The sequence below is a fragment of the Lineus longissimus genome, chromosome 13 (assembly GCF_910592395.1).
Source record: "Lineus longissimus chromosome 13, tnLinLong1.2, whole genome shotgun sequence".
Taxonomy (NCBI): domain Eukaryota; kingdom Metazoa; phylum Nemertea; class Pilidiophora; order Heteronemertea; family Lineidae; genus Lineus; species Lineus longissimus.
The window spans coordinates 15,043,754-15,063,234 of NC_088320.1; the positions used below are offsets into that span (position 1 = coordinate 15,043,754).

The 19,481-nt window shown below is 37.4% G+C and overlaps 1 protein-coding gene across 1 annotated transcript; it reads right to left on the reverse strand.

Annotated features, from left to right (window-relative positions):
* Positions 1-280: 280 nt before the first annotated feature.
* On the reverse strand, positions 281-4,377 carry LOC135497928 (kunitz-type serine protease inhibitor kunitoxin-Phi1-like). The gene is made up of 4 exons (XM_064787959.1): positions 4,273-4,377; positions 1,766-1,810; positions 1,415-1,526; positions 281-561 (listed from the first exon to the last, which is right to left on the reverse strand). Exons 1-4 carry the CDS (start codon positions 4,303-4,305, stop codon positions 383-385), a joined length of 369 nt encoding a protein of 122 aa, XP_064644029.1. The 5' UTR covers positions 4,306-4,377; the 3' UTR covers positions 281-382.
* Positions 4,378-19,481: the final 15,104 nt, after the last annotated feature.

Sequence of the window (19,481 nt, forward strand, 5' to 3'; positions counted from 1 at the left end):
CATGCATATTAATTGGTCAGTCGGGGCTTTTTTCGAGGTAAGAAACCTTGAAGATATTTTTATCGCGAAATAAGCGTCAAGTAACCCTGAATTTCACTGAACGGTTAGGCTTTCTGGCTTTTTGCGCCCCATTTCCGACCACCTTTATCCATCTTCCCAGTCCAATCTCAACATTAAACAGCAGTCCACGAGCTTGTGACTCTGTGATTCCAGCCAGGGTCTTATGTGTCAAGACGCCTGCATAGTATCCTGGTACTTACAAAAATAACAACACTAGTGGTGGTAAGAGACGGTTCAAGTTTATTCAAATACGAGTTTTACAATTATGGCTACGTCTCATAATTCAATGCAGCACCAAAATGATGCCAGAACACTGGCTTATTTATACCATCAGACACCTGTTCTCGCATTCTCTGATGCTTTCGAAACGGTTTCCATTTCCTTGGCATCCTCCGTAGGTAAATTGCTCACACTGGCCCTGTTTGCTGTTGAATCCCCACACCTGGAAGCCTTCCGAGCACGGACCAGGCTCCAGAGGCAGCCTACATGTATTTGCGGCAGCTGAAAAGAAGTGAAGGATTCAAAAATAATTTATTCGGCTCTTTCATGGCAAAAGAGAGGAGTGAGGAGGAGAACCTGCTCAAAGCCCGGCAGGTGGAGTTAGGAGGAGAACCAACCACAGCTTTTCACTTTTACCCGGAAGTTTCAAAACCTTGCCCAAGATTGTCAATGATGTCCAAAGATACAAACATGATAGTAGAGAGGTTGCGCACCATTACCATTCCCACTCTCACTTCAACTGAGTTTGATGTTGACAGTCATTAAATTTTAGTGAAATCTTCAATGTAACTGAATTTTTGAACTATGTTATATTGATACGTTACCTGGATCTGTACAATCGTTTTTGATATTACAAATTGGATCCGTGCATAAGACGAATAATGATGAAGTCGTCATCCAAGTCGTGGGCAATCAATTCGACATGGAAAACGACTCCATAAGTCCCCCCCCCCCCTTATGCACAGGTCCGATCTGAAATTTTGACATCCTTGTACATGTACACATAGTTTATTAATATGAACACGTTCGTCACCTAATTTAAATCGAAGTTGTCACTAGATGACATTAATTCACTCTCAAAGTTGAAGTCAATGATGCGCAACCTCTCTATTATGCTGTCAACTCGGTCATGAGCCACCTTAACCTTCGTTAACAGGAATGTGACCATTAACACTTTCAACGGCCCCGGATCATTTTGCAGTTGTGGAAATACATTCTTCTTTAGCCCAATCATTAATTAATAAGATGATGACTTGCTGAACAGAGCTAATACTATTCCAGTAAGAAATAGGATTCAAAGAACACACCGATCCACCAACAACAAAATTAATGCTTTGGGCAGGGAAAAACTTACTGTGGTCGGGGACACACCCACCACTCCAGTCAGCACATCTTTCATTTGGCTGACAGGACCATCTCGCTACACATTTCAAAACCTTTTTTTTTGAATCACATATACCGGCGGGCTGCAAGTAAGAAAGGATAATCTTAGGGGTGAAGCATCCTTGCATTCGTGGGTCAGTTGCATGCTCCTACCTCGCCCACATTTCTGAGGTCTGTATTGAGTACCCCTCTCTTCCCTGTGAAAGGTCAAGAAAGTAGAAATGGAGCCGGGATGTTATTTCATTCCTAATTAAATGTGATGTTTTTCATGGAATGAATCTCTTATGTGGTATGTGGTTTTAGACACTGCCGCTATACTTACACAAGCCTCTTCCTCAGTTCTGGCGAATATCACCGAAACAATTGCCTGAAAAGTAAAAATAGTCTTTGTTGAGACACTACTGGTCCGGGTTTATCTTAAAATTGATTCATGCTGGAATGAATTCTTTTTGCAACTCTCTCCGAACCCTAAACCCCGCAACATCAATGATACATCCAGGATTAACATTTTATATTCGTTTTCGTAATCGTCAACATGAGGAAACCAGACCTGTAAAATATTTAGTCGCCCTCCAACTTCAAGCACCCCGCTGATACTACACACAGTGATGATCGGCATATTTACCTTATCTACCTAATGGCCAGCGTAACCAGTGATAACACTCGGGCTGATGAGGCAAAATTAGAAGTAATTTGGTCGACTACTATGGCATGATATATGTTGCAATATTCAATAAAAATATTTTTCATGCAATATTGATTTTTGTTCATTCATCGTTTCATTTTTGATGCAATGTTACCCTTTTTTATGCAATGTTAACATTTCCATTCAATGTGTGTTTATATTTGATGCAATGTTACATTTCTTTATGCAATGTTTACTCGATAATTGTTCATTCAATGTTTCAAATTAGATGCTATGTTTCACTTTTTTCATTCAATATTCAAATTTTCATTTGATAATTGCCCGGATAATTGTTCATTCATCGTTTTATTTTTGATGCAATGTTACACTTTTTTTCATGCAATGTTCAAATTTTCATTCGATAATATGCATTCAAAGTTTCATATTTGATGCAATGTTTTCAATTTTCTTCATGCAATTACGATTAAATTTTCATGCAATATTTGGCAATTATTCATTCAATGTTGGCGCAACCTTTTTCTTTCAATAATCTGTGAAAATATTTATGCGAAAACTGCATTGTGGGTAATCTTAGAAACGATAACGCTGATTGGCTAATCTCGTGTAGTGGAATAGGAGCGATATACTGTAATATATATGAGCTATATGTGTTTATTTATCAGTTAAACTAGTAATTAAGTCTTTAACTGATTGGATTCTGTTAGAAATGGCAGGTTTTGATGATGTTTACCTTGGTCATGTTGTTTGTCTGCTAAAGAGCAACCATCTTGGATAATGCATTGTGGTATTTGCCTAGCGACCTTAGCAACCAATCAGAAGACAGTTTACAATGTTATATTTAGATTGGTGATGTCATTACCAAAATATGGTATTTGTCAACAATCAAACATGTAGGTTTGTTGCGATTTGTGACTTGCGTCATTTCAAGGATTCAGAGTCCAGGTGTGAAGAGAAAAGGTTGTGTTTTTATCTCAGAGCTGTGTTCTTTCAGTTATTTTCATAAGGATTACAATACCACTAACACATTGTACACAACTTTTTCCAAAGTCGTTTGATACGAGCTTGGAGGGAGCCTGTCACGACAATCACAATTGTATGGTTTGGTCTCATTCATACAGCCATTGACAGCATGTACACAACAATGGAGCTTTTGGAACGTCTGTCTTATTCCCCGTCAAGAGATTAGCCAATCAGCGTCCGCGTTTCCAATATTACCCACAATGCAGTTTTCGCATAAATATTTTCGCAAAATATTGAATGAAAAAGTTTCCGCCAACATTAAATGAATAATTGCCAAATATTACATGATCATTTTATGAAATTTAGAAATCGTTATTGCATAAAAAAGTGAAACATTGAATCGAATACGAAACATTGAATGATCAATTATCAGGGCAACTATCGAATGAAAATTTGAGCATTATTGCATGAAAAAAGTGAATTATTACATCAAATGTGAAATATTGAATGAACAATATCGAGTAAACATTGCATAAAGAAATGTAACATTGCATCAAATATGAACACACATTGAATGAAAATTTTAACATTGCATAAAAAAGTGTAACATTGCATCAAAAATGAAACGATGAATGAACAAAAATCAATATTGCATGAAAAATATTTTTATTGAATATTGCAACGTATATCATGCCATAGACTACAAGGCAACGAGGATGTGATAGCAAGATCGGTTATGTAACAACATATGTTGACCTCAGCCTTTGGTCAAGCAACTCAGCAGGAGGTTACCTGGCTCAGATAAGCTGAGAGCTAAAGTCAATAAACTATTCCTCAGAAACTCTCCCCTCATCAAATATCCATCCCCCGGCTTCTAAGGCATTTTCCATTAGTTGGTAGGGGATGGTTAGGAGATAATTTTTACAGGGCTGGTTTCCTCATCACAAAAAATGATTACTCATTGTTTCATGCAATGTCAAGGCTTTTTTTAATGAAGTTTTGGAGGCAAAATGTCTCAGATGAACAACGCATCAAGTAATTTTAGATGACCCCGAACATTTTTGGAGTTCTACAAGAGACAAAGCCAGTCTTGCATTTCGTATCGCTGCGCATCTTGACAGTCAAGTGTTTAACTCCACTCATACACCAAGCTGTGGCACCACGAAGAAGAGAAGAAGAAGTTTTGAAATAATCGCAACACTGACTGATGATTTGCAACTTACCAAGGCCAAGATGAACGCAAAAAGAAATTTCATGGTTCCGTCTGTACAGTCCAGTAACGTCGAGATAAATGATGGTATGTTATCCCACACTCGGTGATATTAGTCATCGGTGTTTATACAGTAGTGTATTCTCATCTGATCGATAAGAGGGATGGTTCGATCACACAGATCATCAGCTTGCAGCACTGATGGTCTCTTATCTCCACACTCGGTGATATTAGTCATCGGTGTTTAGTATATGTAATATGCAGGGTTCCACCCCCATTTCAACCCCCCCCCCCAGCGAGTGAAAAACGACAAAATTGGCTGCTCCAAATTTAAATTTTTAAATTTTCATGATTTCCAAGCTCTCTGCACCCTATTTCCAACTCTAAAACTGTTGATTATGGCACCGACCAGCATATTACATATACTCTACACCCCGAAAAAAAACCCACTAAAGTTCCTTAACACTAATTTTCTAAAAAATCTAAATAATAAAGGGTTAAAATCAACTACTCACGCAAAACCGTTAATCCCAAGAGTCACTCCAAATGATATTCAACATTTCTAACATTTCCACGTTACCCGGACATCAAAATAAATCGAAAAATCAAAAAAAAAACACCCTGCCTCACATCAGATATTTCACTAAAAGTCCTGCTCCGATCACACCAGCCACACTGTTAAACAGCTAATACATATTATATACCAAATCAAAAGATCAAAACCGCAGCTCTTATGCTGCCCATAGTCATTAATCATCCTACGCGATCACTCTGACTGATGAAATATTTATACAGTGGGAATCCCAACGGGAACTCCAACGTGAGTTGGCACTCCATTCAATGAATCACTTAGTGCGCAGATGAATTGAAAAACATTTTTGATGCGTCGATCCTGCGCGAGAAATTTTCTGAAAATTATTTTCGCGTTGAATCGGAAGTAGGAATAATTGATCGGTTCATTAACAACCTAGCAACCAATTGAAGTAATGTAACTAGGGAAAAGGTTGTATGTACCGGAAGTGAAGTCTGGAGGGCCCATCATGAGTAATAACAGTTTAACACAACCAATCCTTTAATTCTTGTACACGTGATCTCTGAAAGGTATGACTGATTAATTTAATGCAATTCATGTAACATGAAATAACTTTGTTATTTTTAGACCGATATTATCAAGTGAGGTATCGCTTGAAAGGGAATTACGAGATCTATAACCTCCTTTCATCAACATTAGTGTTAGTTTATTCCATGAGTAGTATAGATGGGGTTTTATTCAATGTTTTGTATACAGCTGAAACCACTGATCCCTTCGAAACTACTGTCTGCTTTTTAATTGCAGAAAATCTTTGTCTGCATAAAAATATTCCAGCAATGAATGTAAAAGGTATAGTTATCCACCAATAATTAAATTTAGACTCAGATTTATCTGAGCATCGCTCTACTTCGTAGGCTACATCTCCCAGGGTTATACCGTCAGAAGTTGGTGGTAATTCTTTGTATTGATAATTTTTCCGTTAATACAATCCCTCTTTTTTTTTCTTTAGCTCACTGGAACGCTTTCCTATTCCTGAGACCAAGCAATTTGCTTAGGTGATCTTTGTTTTTTAGGAACTGAAGTATATTGTGAAGCGGGTAGATTAGATTCAGAGGCTGTTACATCTTTCCCTTTGAAGTTGTTCGCAGTTTCCTGATGTCCACTCTGCATTTATTTCCCGAAAATGTAATGCATCTATTGGAGCTGACGCTCCCGTTGACGTTTTATGTGAAACGTCACTTAGTATACTACAATTGCTGAGAGTGAGTAAACTAGTTGTGGCCACGGCCATAAGACCTCCCATCTTCAAACTGAGAAAACCAGTCCACCTATCCAACTCATTCATCACGATGTAATCATTTATAAGATCCTCGTACAGATTATCTCTGTCACAATTCGGTAAAATCCACCCAGCTAAGGAGGAATAAGCTTTGATGGCCATTTTGCTAAATAAAATGTGTCACTAACTCTGGAGGATAAGCTGCTCTGATAAATGCTGTGATATTTCAAAATTTCTTTTTCTGACATATAATCAAGGTCATTAATTGCTTCCCAGTGAATTATTTTGTCTTTCCAGTGGCAACTAAAACATCTAGATCCCCCTTTGCGCGTGTACCTTGTTCAGACAAGACTTGACTAGGGGTGACTTGGTTTTGACTGGGGGTGACTGGGTTATGATTTTTATTCATCTTTAGTTGATAGTTAGTCTATCTGCTAGTCTGACTGCTAGTTGACATCGAAGAATGATGTGCACTAAGTGGCGCTCCGCGCAAAGCAGGTATTGAGGACAACTATCAAATCTTCATTGGAGTATATTTCTCTGCTCATTTAAGAACTAACAATTCTCTTGGAAATTCAAAATGTAAAATCAGTTTTGATGACCTATTTTTTCTTAAGAGATCTAAAATTTCATCCCTTTGACTTTTTGGAATTATATCGTTTTCCTGTAATACTACCTTCATTGACTCTTCATCTTTGTTAAAAAACAGTATCAACATACGAATGTTTTCCCTAAAATCCTTCACAATAGAGTTGTATTTTTGAACCAAAACCCAAGTAGTTATTCCATAATGTCTTCCCGAGAATGCCAAGTTACAAAGCTCGCTTGATTTTCTCTTACTGTCATGCAAATTGACACAGTCATCAACAATGAAAAGTGTGTTTGAACCTTTGTAAACGTCCATGGCAGCAAGTAATGATTTATTCAGATTATTCTTAACAATATTGGGATCAATAATGATGATATTTTTATCTTTGAAAATCCACTCTCGGTTGTATGTTTCATTGTGTTCAAAGGTTGGACAAAACAGAATGATGTTTTCAAAATTTGCTTTGTAGTAAATCCCCAACAAATCTAAGACGAAGTGAGTTTTTCCACAATTTGTGCAGCCAGAAATAATGGCATTAAAAGGTTTGTAAATAAACAATGAAGAGCTAGTAGTAGATAATGTCATTTATCAAAGGGATTTATTTCATTGGGTTCCGAGGTATGAGACCATTATCGTATAGATATTCTGCAGATAAATTACCAAGAGTAACTACCAGACCAAGTTTTAGAAACTCATTGATATCGCCCTGGCTGGGGTCTCCAATTTTCATTTTTAAAAATCTTCTCATCAAAATGCTGTAACCTACCGTAATTCCCGATAAAACAAAACTTCTGTAAAGTGTGTTCACAATATCTTTCTTGTCAATTGTCTCCATTTACAAACCACAAAATTAAGGTAATGTTTCACCTAATTTATTACGCTCACGATCTGAGAATTTTGAACATTTAACTGCGCGTCTGAAACAATAAATATGTGCATTTTGTACGGGCCTTCAGTCCCATCTTTTGTGATAGCCAACTGAATTCCATATTTCGTGTTTTGCAAAGCTATTCCACATCCATGTAGATTATTGTCCTCAGTGGTTCTCAGATCAAGCCACAACCCAAAATAGTTCTCATCACCGTAATACTTTTCAAGAGTTAAATTACAGTCGTGTGTTTTCTTAATATCTTCGGACATGAAATGTTTTTTTTGCTACTTCCCATTGATCTTACAATCTCTCCTTCATGGTATATTTTATTAGCCATTCCCTCGATCATAACTTTCAAATTTTAAATTCCCGGATTTTCGAATTTTTCACTGTCTCTTTCGCCGTCGTTATGTGAGGTTAAAAATAGTAACAAAATTCCTTTGATGGATCTTTTTGGAAAATTGATATTTTCATAAATTATTGTTTCATTTGTTACCACGTTTATTATCTTAAAATGATCGATCCAATCGTAAAATACCGAAAATCCAGAATTATAATTAGTATGTAATTGCCCCGCAACTCTTCCATCTGTAACAGTGTCATATTCCAAACATATATTTTTCAATTGATAATTCATATTCGCAGTTGTGGTTGTGAAAATAACATCCTCTTTTGGTGCCAAGGTCATGCTAAATATAACGTCTTCCTGAATCGGAAATTTGTAAAACAGAGCGTGGGTTGAGAGCAAATCAAAGTCAATTGGGATTTTGTACTTATTTTCAAAAACGTCTTTCAAAGGCTTCTCGCTGGTTTCCCCGGTGATGTCAACCAAAGATACCCTGGATCTAAGCTGTCTGAGGTTACTGCTTTGGATTCCCTGAAAAACTCTATTTTCTCTCTCCTCATTGGACAACCAGAAGTCTTTGTTGGTGGCATACAAATTATAGTTATCGATTTTAAGAAGGTTTTCGGTCCCCCACTTAACAGTCAGTTTTGAAATAAGATTCATCCCCAAATTATTTACTACAGAACTTTTGCTGTTTCCCGAGATAACAACATCCGCCGACAGATAAACACTACCAGGTACAAAGAAGGTATTAGTATTTAACTTCGGAATCCTCACATATAGAGTTTCCTTTTTTTGTGCCGACGATTGTGAGTGATAACGTGATGGTGACGTTCAGCTTTCAAACCTAGTGGAACTCGATTGCTTCTTTGGGGGTTTAACACTTTTCCAGTAGCCATTTATTTAGTAAGATTTGTTCTTCCCCCTAAACGTTTTTACTCCTTTGATTAAACCATAGATTATTGAACTAACAACAATCATCAATAGGATAATAACATTTTCAGCCAGAAACCCAACAACTGCTCCAACTGATTTCAGAATGAATGACACGATCGAACCTATTATTCCTGGCAGAGCTGCAGCCGATTTCTTCGCCAATGCTTTTAACCAATTAGCAAATTTCTTTAATCCACTTTTTACCCGATCTGGTATATCTGGTTTTGGGGGAGTTGGTCTGGGAGGGAGAGGATTTGGTCCAGGAGGTTTTCTCAAGGAATTACTGATAGAAAGACCTAAGGTTGTGAAAAACATTATTATCGCAGTTACAACTGCTTCAATAGTTAAGCCTTCCAATTAATTTGAGTGATTAAGTAATTTTAATCTATCTTTCAGAGGTATTTTTGAGTCTGGTTTTTTAACGTAGTCTCTCCAAATTCTCTTCCATCTTTCATTTTGTGATTCAGATTCATCATTAAGATATTTCTTAGTAATAAGCCTGGATCTCGTTTCAGCCATCTTTTTCTCATTCAACCTTATTGTCCTAATTTCTCTTAAACAAGATCTATAAACCCAATTTCTCTTAATTCTGCATCATTTGCATCAATTATACTATCAATCTTGTTATTGGGTCTACCTGGCGCTCCAGCGGGAGTTGGCACTCCAGAAGTATAAATTTCTGATGTGGATGGTTCAGCTGGTGGTGGAGCGTCAGCTCCCGATGGTACATTAGTAACCCTCTTCCTAAAATCATCCCTAGTTGGAACCTTTCCATCAGGTGTTTGGAGAATAGAACTAACATAATCAGCTACTGCTTTCCCTTTTTTTCTCACTGTAATAGGCTTATAGAATTTCCCATTTGTGTCAGTAATAACATAGTACTTATCTTTAAATTTTACTGACAACACCCCATTGGTTTCTTTCAACTCAGGTGCAAGTTAACGTCTGCCTGTTTCTGTATCTTTCCATTTCTTTTTTAACTAAGGATTTTTTTAATTTGTCCTCAATTCCGTCTAACATTAACTGCTTAGCGTCTGTGGATGTTCAGGTTTTTCCTCCCAACGTGAGAAATTTTGGGAACAAATTGAAAATGAATGCCCAGTTGAACTCAGCACAGCACTGTGGAACATGTGCGATGATGAACTCACAGAAACATTGCTCGGGAAACAACTTTCCGCTTTTGATTATGAAGAAAATGTAGCACTTCTTCGGATCACAGCACAGTGCTGGAATGTTTAGGCTAATTATCTAAAATGTTTTCCGTGCCTAAGACTACATATTTTTGACAACAGCTAGAAGTATGTAAATAGTGTACATTAGTTGTTATATGTTGCTTTGAATTTTTTGTAATCTTCTATCTAGGAGGAATAAACAGATATATATATCTTTCCATTTCTTTTTTAACTAATGATTTTTTTAATTTGTCCTCAATTCCGTCTAACATTAACTGCTTAGCTTCTAAGCTTATAATATGAATTTCGGGAGTAGAAAATGAGGTTTCTGCAGTTAAATTACTTTCTTGTCGAACACCGTTGTTGTATTGATCATTTGTATCATCTGGATCAACTATCTGATCAACAATTTTTTTTGAATTCTTCAAATGGAAAAGTTTTAGGACCACTAATATCATCCATTGGGATATATTCTCATCCGCCATCAGCCATTTAGATTAGTTAAAATACCAAATTAAACTGACAACTCCACCGGCTGCAGCGGCTAAAACAAATTTAATGTTTTCATGATCGGTGGCGCTCCAGCTAGAATCATCTACAAAACTATCTTTTTTTATTTCCCCACTTAATGTTTTTTCCCGCGTAAGTGGTGCTGATTGTTCCTCAGGGACTTTTTATCCGCCGTGCTTCGCAACACTCCGTGCGCTTTCAATTTGTAAGTCTTTACGGGTGGGCCTTTCATTAAAGGAGGTGCAGTATTCTTTTTGTGGTTGATATCATTTTTCCCAATACTCATTTTTGGAGGTGCTATCAAAATATTATTGTTGTAATTCATTATGTTCCCTATTTTAAGACCATGTTGGATCCAATGATGTATAAACCCGGGGCGATGACATAATCCAATATGGTGTGGGTTTCGGCAATTGATTTTTGATACCTTTGAATTGAGGTAGGAATGTCGGCGTATTTGTTGATTGAGTCTTTTAAAAGTTTGGTAAATTCTTTCTGGGCATCAAATTCAGTTGCTGTTGCCTCTGTAATCGGAGTTCTGGTGAGTGCTTGGGCCCCTAGTATGCAGTAAACATATGTTCGGACAGAATCGTTCAGTCTCTCTATACCAGGGTTTGAAAAACTTGATGACTTAAACATCATGAATTGTTGATACGTTTGACAGTGGTTCTGTTTGATAACATCAAAAACATTTTTATGTTGATTAACATGCCACTTGATGAAAGTATATGGATATTTGAAGGTAGCCATTCCAGTATCCCAATCTGCAGTAAACATCGGAGGCATTTTATTTTCGTGAACCTGCATCAGGAAAAAAATTATTTTTGAGTCATTAATGTAGTAACCTGGATCTGTGATGTTGGAATTATAGTCTGGAGCACTCCAGGAAGTCCATCCATCAAAAACCGAAAAATCATACTCGAATTTTAAACCAAACTTGCTCAGCAACTCTCCTAGCTTTCCCCGGTTAATACCATTATTTGTTTCGTTAAAATGTATTTCTCCCGGGCTGGGGATCTGCAAGTTTTTCATAATTTTACAAATCTGGTAATATTATGTGTGGAATCTATCAAACGATCTGATCATTGGAATTTTGTGGTTCAAGTGATGGTTGATCAAAACCCCACAGCCGGTTGTTGCAAACCACACTACCATGTTAAATTGATTCTGGTAAAACGACAGTGGGTTTTTTTCCAATCGTAAACAATCTGATCTATTTTTCAAACGCAAAAATCCCAGAGTTATATTACTTTCTTTTATTTTGAAAAAGGCGTCATCACTAATTGCCAACATTCCTATTTTTTCATGTTTTCCTATTTTTTAAGTATGTTTTTTTTTTTCTCCCAACTTAGAGCCGATGAGATCATGGCGCTTCGCGGTAAATGTGGAAGTATTCGAACGGTCTAAAATTAATTGGCCTGTCGCCCCATATGTACTCATCGGGTTTTCCTAACAACTCAATAAATTCCCCCTTGCGAACAATAAACCCCAAAAGATCTTTCACTTTCTCTGTAATGATAAGACAATACTGCAGTTTATTTTTTCTACAACTGATACCAAGTTTGCCGGTTGTTTCCTGGAGTTTAAAATATAACGCAATTTTCTTATGGCCATCTATTTCCATTTGATTTCTGAAACCCTCAATGAAAGATTTTATTGAGTAAAGTCCATCTGGAAGTATAACATAGTGACTGCCTTTACCCTTTTTGATTATGAAGGCGTTGTTTCCTAGTTTCTAGAAATGTTGTAAAAAGTACAGGGAAGTCCGGCGAAGATAATATTCATACCACCAACTTTAGACAATTTTCATCCAACTGAATTATAAGATCATTACCATTTTGACCACCTAACCACTTGGACTCAATCTTAACTATTTTTTCAAGCATTTATTAAAGTAAATTTTAAGATTTTTAATATTCAGGATTTTAATTTTTTTAATTTTAAAGATTTTTATTCTATTTTATTTTTCGGGATTCTAATTTTTTTAGTTTTTAAAATTTTTATTTTATTTTATTTTTCGGAATTTTAATTTTTCAATTTTTAAGATTTTGATTTGATTTTTTTTTTCGGGATTTAATTTTTCTAATTTTTAATATTTTAATTTTATTCTATTTTTTGGGATTTTAATTTTTAAATTTTTAAGATTTTTATTTTATATTATTTTTCGGAATATTATTTTTTAATTTTTAAGATTTTTTGTTTGTTTTATTTTTCGGGATTTTTATTTTTTATTTTTTAAGATTTTTAGTTTATTTATTTTTCGGAATTTCATTTTTTTAATTTTTAAGATTTTTATTTTATTTTATTTTTCGGGATTTTTTAACTTTATTTTTCATTCCAGAAGTTGGAAATGGGGGGCGGAGAGCTTGGAAATCATGAAAATTTAAAATTTTGAATTTGGAGCAGCCGATTTTGTCGTTTTTCACTCGCTAGGGGGGGGGTTAAAATGGGGGTGGAACCCTGCATATTACATATACTGTGTTTATACAGTCGTGTATTCTCATCTGATCGATAAAATAGGGCTGGTTCCATCACACAGATCATCAGCTAACAGCACTTGTCAAATGTATCCTGCCTTGTCCCGTGTAATTCAATAAATTCTTTGTTGATCGTAATATAATATTTTGGCACCTGGGCCCAGTTGTTCAAACCAGTTTTGTGACTAAATACTCTCCCAAACGATGAAAATTCCTACAAAAAAATATTCCCACGGTCCAAGCCAAACGGGCTGCAAGGGTTAATAAACAACCTTGTACCCAGGATCAAAAATGAAAATTGCAGGTGTAATGTATCAAGAAATGTTTAACTTTTTCCTAGGAACAAGGTTTCTATAAACCCTCTCATACCATTTGGCTATAAATGGATATACCTTCTTTCTCTTAAGATTAACCCCCTCTGTGTGGAATCGTTGCCTATCAATTGTACTTTAGAAGTACTTTCCTTTTCCACATCTTTGTTGGAGCATAGAAGCAAATGGAGGGCCTGGTTCTAAAGAGGAGGATGCTGCGTCACTCAATACAGCATTTCTTGACAGACAGTACAGTAGAGACCAACAGCCAAGTTTGAGATACATGCAAACACACAGCTGCTGATAAAGACTTTATATTCCATCTAATTCTAACTCTAATTTTATTGTAAAACAACATAGTTATATATAAAGTACATACAACAAGGTGCCACATATCCAGGTATAGTCAGACACCAGTCAATTAGACAACGGTAATTTAGACAAAGTTAATTAAACAACGGTAATCTAGGCAATGGTCATTTTAGGCCATGGTAAATTAGACAACAGTAATCCAGGCAATGGTCATTTTTGATAATGGTAAATTAGATACCGGTCAAGCAAGGACGGATTTTCACAACAAAAACGTTCATTTCCCAATAAGATGAGTTTTCTCATGTTTAGTGAGATCAGTCTTCCTCATAAACTCTTTCTTACAGTCTTGACACTGAAATGGTCTTTCACCGCTGTGAATAATTTTATGACTTGCAAGAGAGCTCTTGTAGGACAACCCTTTCCCACAATCTTTACACCTGTACGGTCTTACGCCAGTGTGGGAGAATTCATGAACAGTAAGCTAGTTTTTTAGGGGGTAACTTTTTCCACAATATTCACACTTGAATGGCCTTTCACCAGTATGAATACGCTCATGTTTTGGAACATCAGTTTGCCGCGAAAACCCTTTGCCACAATATTTACATTTAAAGGGCTTTCCCAAGTGTGAATGTATTCATGTCTCATCAGATCATGCTTTTCAGAAAACCGCTTTCCACAGGACAGATATTTGCACTTGTACCGTTTTTCGCCAGTGTGATTATACTCCTGTCTTAACATATTCGCCTTCGTGGAAAACCTTTTCCAACATGATTGACAAATGAATTGCTTAACACCCGTGTGAGTCCGCTCATGTACAGAAAGGAGGCCCTTCTGGCCATAAGATTTCTCACAATACTTGCATTTGAAAGGTTTTGCATCAGCGTGAGTGTATTCATGCTGTCTAAGATTTGTCCTGGAAGAAAACCCTTTCCCACAATATGTACAGATAAAAGGTTTTTCACCAGTGTGACTACGCTCATGAACCTTGAGGTGCGACTTCCTTGCATAACTCTTTTCACAAGACGTAGAATTAAATAGCCTATGAATATGAATACCTTTATGAATACCTTCATGTTCTCTGCGGTCAGTTTTCAAAGCAAATGTCGTTTCACAAAATTTACACTTAAATGGCTTTTCTCCAGTATGGATGCGTTCATGTGTTGTAACCTCGGACGGCCGAAAGAACCTCTCGTCACAAAATTCACACTTAAATGCTTTTTTACCAACATGAATGTTCTCGTGTATTGTAAGATCACGCACTAGAATAAACCGTCTATCACAAAACTGACACTTCAGTGGTTTTTCATCTAAATGAATATATTCATTTCAGGCAAGGTGCTTTTTTGGGAAAATTCTTTCCCACAGGTTTTACACTTGAAAAGCATGAATTCAGCATGCATCGCTCGCTCATGTTTGGTAAGCTGGATCTTTGTCTTTAAAACAGTTCTCGCAATATTTACACGCGTATGATCTTCCCACAGTATTTTGTGTGTGTACCCCCGCATGTTTGGCACAATCTGATTTCTGATAAAACGTTTTGTCACAATAGTTACAATGAAATGCCTTTTCACCATGAAAACGCTCATGCTTTCTTTGGGCAGATCTGTGCACAAATCTCTTCTCACAATATTTACACCCAAATGGTTTTTCACCAACATGCGTCTGCTCATGATTTGTAACATCAGACGGCTTAGAAAATGTACGTTCCCTCACCGAAAAGCAGTGTGATATCAGTCAGGATTCAGTCAGGTTGCAGTGTTACCTCACATTTTTATGGCAGTGTTGAAATCGGTGGAAAGCAGTCATAGGGAGTGTTTTTCAGTCATAGGTTACCTAAGCATACAGTTATACAGCAATCAAAAATAGAGGTTAGGGAGTCATAAGCAGTGGTAAGACAGTCAAAAGCAGTGGTAAGGCAGTCAAAAGCAGTGCTCAATTAAATAATTAGGCTGACTGATTTACACTGTTTTGGACACTGAAAATGACTCCCCACTGCACAGGGCTGGCAGTGGGGTTCAGTGTTAATTTAAATATTTCGCAGCCCACTGAATCCACACTGAAACACCACTGATTTTGACTGCCATTTCCAAAACCTCCTGGAGGGAGCAGTCATTTTCAGTGTTAATATGAATAATTTATTCAATGGCATGCAGACGCGGATGCCGAGAGAGGTTTGGGGGCTTGACCCCCCTGTGCTGATGACAACCAAAGAAATTGTTCGAAAAAGCAAAAACTTCTAGCCAACTGTTACTTTTGCTGTCCTATTTAAGACGGTGTGTTTGCGTCCAATATGGCAGTGATGACGTCATCTGCACAAATAGAGGGCATCGCCATTGCATGGTTACGTGACACAGTAAAAAGATGACAAATTCACGTCCTTGACCTACGTCATTGCAAACTTTGTCATAATGACAGTGGTCAGATGGGGTTACTAGACAATTGAAACAACACATGGCATATAGCTACTGTCAGTGATGTCAGGGATTGAAGCTAAATCAAATTGACGTCAAAATAAAGTAACTGCACGCGGCCTGTAGAATAATGATCTAACAGACTGATTGATGTGTATTGTTGCCCACAACATCAGCTGTTGATTGCAGCTCCCATGCAGATATCTTGCAGTGTATGCATACAATACAACACCTACAGGGCCTACAGCAGATGCATGCAGATACATACAGATATATTGCAGTGTATGCATACATTACAACACCTATAGGGCCTACAGCTTTCTTGATTTGCTGAAAATACAACTTCAATGTCTGTCTAGATTACCCTTTTTGCATTCATTTGGCTCCTTATGTGTTTAAATTCAAACTGACTAAAACTCCCCTCTTCTCATATTGAAATTCGGGTACATATCGAGAAATATGAAGAGCTACCATGATTTCTTGAATGTTTGACTATCAAATTCAAACTTACTAGCTTCCTGTCTCAGGTTGCATTGTGGGTGATGTTTAACACTGAATATGACTGCAATTACCACTGCTTTACACTGCCATCAAGTCTTAATCTCAACAGTCATAAAGCAGTGGTTTTCAGTCATGTTGAAAATGCCACGGGTTTCGATCAGAGTTGGTTGGAGAAGTGGAAATCAGTGGTCTTTCAGTCATAGGCAGTGTTTTTGAAATACGTCGTTCATAATGATATGCAAGTGGCAGTGCTTTGCAGTGGTCTTTCAGTCAAAATCAGTGGTTTTAAAATATTAAGAAAAAATGATATGCCTAAGACAGTCATATGCAGTGGGGGTTTCAGTCAAAAGCAGTGTGATGCAGTCATTTTCAGTGCACTGCCTTTCGGTGAGGGTTCACAATATTTGCACCTGCGACCTTGTTCACCAGAGTGAATACACTCATGACCTGCAAGAGAACTATCACAATCGATACACATTTCACAATACTGACATTTGAATGCCTCTTTACCAGTATGGAATGTTTCATGCAGTAGAAGCCTGGGCTTCCGAGAAAACCTTTTCACACAGTAGTTGATAAAGTATGGAATTAGTGAAACCTTGGAAACACTGATAAACCTTGGAATATTCAATGTAAACCATGGAATCACTGTGCAAATAGCGCGGGAAATCGGGTGCGTTCCTTCCACGATTTATACCCTCCCAACTGACAGTCTCGTCCCAGCTGACTTTATTAATAGCAATTTGCCAGTTAGTTCAGAAGCCAACATTTTTAATGTGGAGGATGACGTCATCAATTGGCAATGCGCTGTGGTCGTTAAAATATTTTATTTCTCTTCAATGGAAGCAAAAATTAGTTTTTATGATTGTTTTGTATTCCATAGACGATAAAGTATTATGCTCGGTACTAGATGCACGAGATCATAGGACAAACACACACGTGAATAAAAAAAACCGCTTAGAACTGGTGACGTCACAAAGATCTCTGCATCCCTCGATGCGTACTGGAAGATGTAAGAAATCGCTCACGGCGAAGGAAATTTTCATCCGCAAACTTCGGTAATAAACATACATGACTAGGCTTCTTTTATTCATCGTTTGTTATAAAATATCAGTCAATCATAGACAATTAGGCCTAGACATAGTCGTCAACCTTTTCCATGCATAATGCATGACAGGCCCCCAATTTTCTCTGTATCACCCTGTATGAACAGACCGATCCGTAGTTCAAATAGGCCCAGCGTGGTGGTGGCGTATTTATAAGAGGAGCGCTATTGGTCCATATTATGGGTGTGTGGTGGGCGTGTCTTCCCATATTTGGGAGATCAGTACTGTACACTGGAGGCGAAGTACAACTGGGTTGTTCTAAAATATAGACTATTGAATCGGATATGCGACAGATTTCTAAATTACCATAAAATTCCGATCTGATCATGTAAGAATAAGCTCCAAATGTTGATTCGTAACCACGTTAGGTTCGAATGGCATTATTTCATGTTTTTATGCATTTTTAGGACTGATTCCAAGGTTTATCACTGGTTCCAAGGTTTCACTGATTCCAAGCTTTATCAACTACCTTTTCACACAGTATTTGCGTTTGAATGGTTTTTCTCCGGAATGATTTTTCAACTCATGATCAGTAAGATAGGTCTTCGCAGAAAATCTAATACCACAATGTTGACACGCATAAGCTGTCTTCTTGACGTGATCATACTCATGCATTTTGAGGCTGCGCAGATCAGTTGACTGTATACCACAAGTTCTACATTTAAGGACATCTTTTCTGCTAGATGAAAGTGTGGCTGTTTGTTTTGCATCGTTTTTTCGACCATTTGTAGAGAATGGATTTTGCCCAAATTGTAATAACTTTGCAGACTTTGCGAAATGTTACAAAAGTTGAACCTAGAACTCGCGGGCCTCCATTGAAATCCTGTTTATTTACTTTGTCCTCTGGGGAATAAATGTTGACCCCTGACCATCAATCGTTTCTTTTGGTGTAGATCATCGAGATCAGGGGTCAGGGTTTTTCATTGACTGCTTCATCTGGCATCATAGGAGATCTTACAATAGGACCAGAGTGGTATCAACACCAAGCTTCCAATTAAACACTCAGCCCCAACATAACTCGATCTGCACAATTTGTGCATCTTTGAATTTTTGCGATTTTCGGAAATTTCAGAAAAAAACACCTCAAGATGTTTGGTTTGGCGGCTTACTGAATACTGGCGGTATCCTCTTTTTTCAAGATTGATCTTTCCGTGAATTAAGTATTCCCCCCCCCCCAAAAAAATGCCCACGAAAATTAAGCGGATGACAAGTCGTCTATGATCCAAATTATACCAATTCCAATGTAATGGGTCAAAAAAAGTCAGCGGCAGTACACTCACCTATAATCGTATTCTGAATGAGTGGACTAAGGCCAGTCAATGCTGTCCCTGTGTCTGGTTGTCCTAACTGAATAAAGGAAGACTAAAATTGTTACAAATTTGGTTAAGACAAATGATCATTAGAATTCCGAAATTTGCTGGTAGCAAATTCGATAGTCCCCAGGTTGTCGTCATGTCAACCGAGTAGAAACCGAGTAACAAACTCGACTGTAGTCAAACTACGAAGAAGAACGTGTGCAAATACTCGAGTCGAACGCGTTCGAATTAACAGCCTGAGTGTAGTATTTAACCTCGACCCGATACTCTCGTCAAAATCGCTGCACATCAAGAACTGAGATTTCACAGGCAGCACCTGTGAATTCATGACTCCAGGGTTGTTTTGAGGGCGATATCGTAAGAGTTGGTCTTGCCTGTCCATTGCGTCTGGAGTGTAGACATCATCCTAATGAGATCCTTCGTAAAGCACGTTTTTAGAAGGTTGTGCATCATGACCTCGCGAGATCATAAAGCCCTATGTCCGTATTAGTTACACGAAGATGGCCAGCTTTACCCAGCTCCATCTGATTATCACCTTGTCAGATATCCTGGG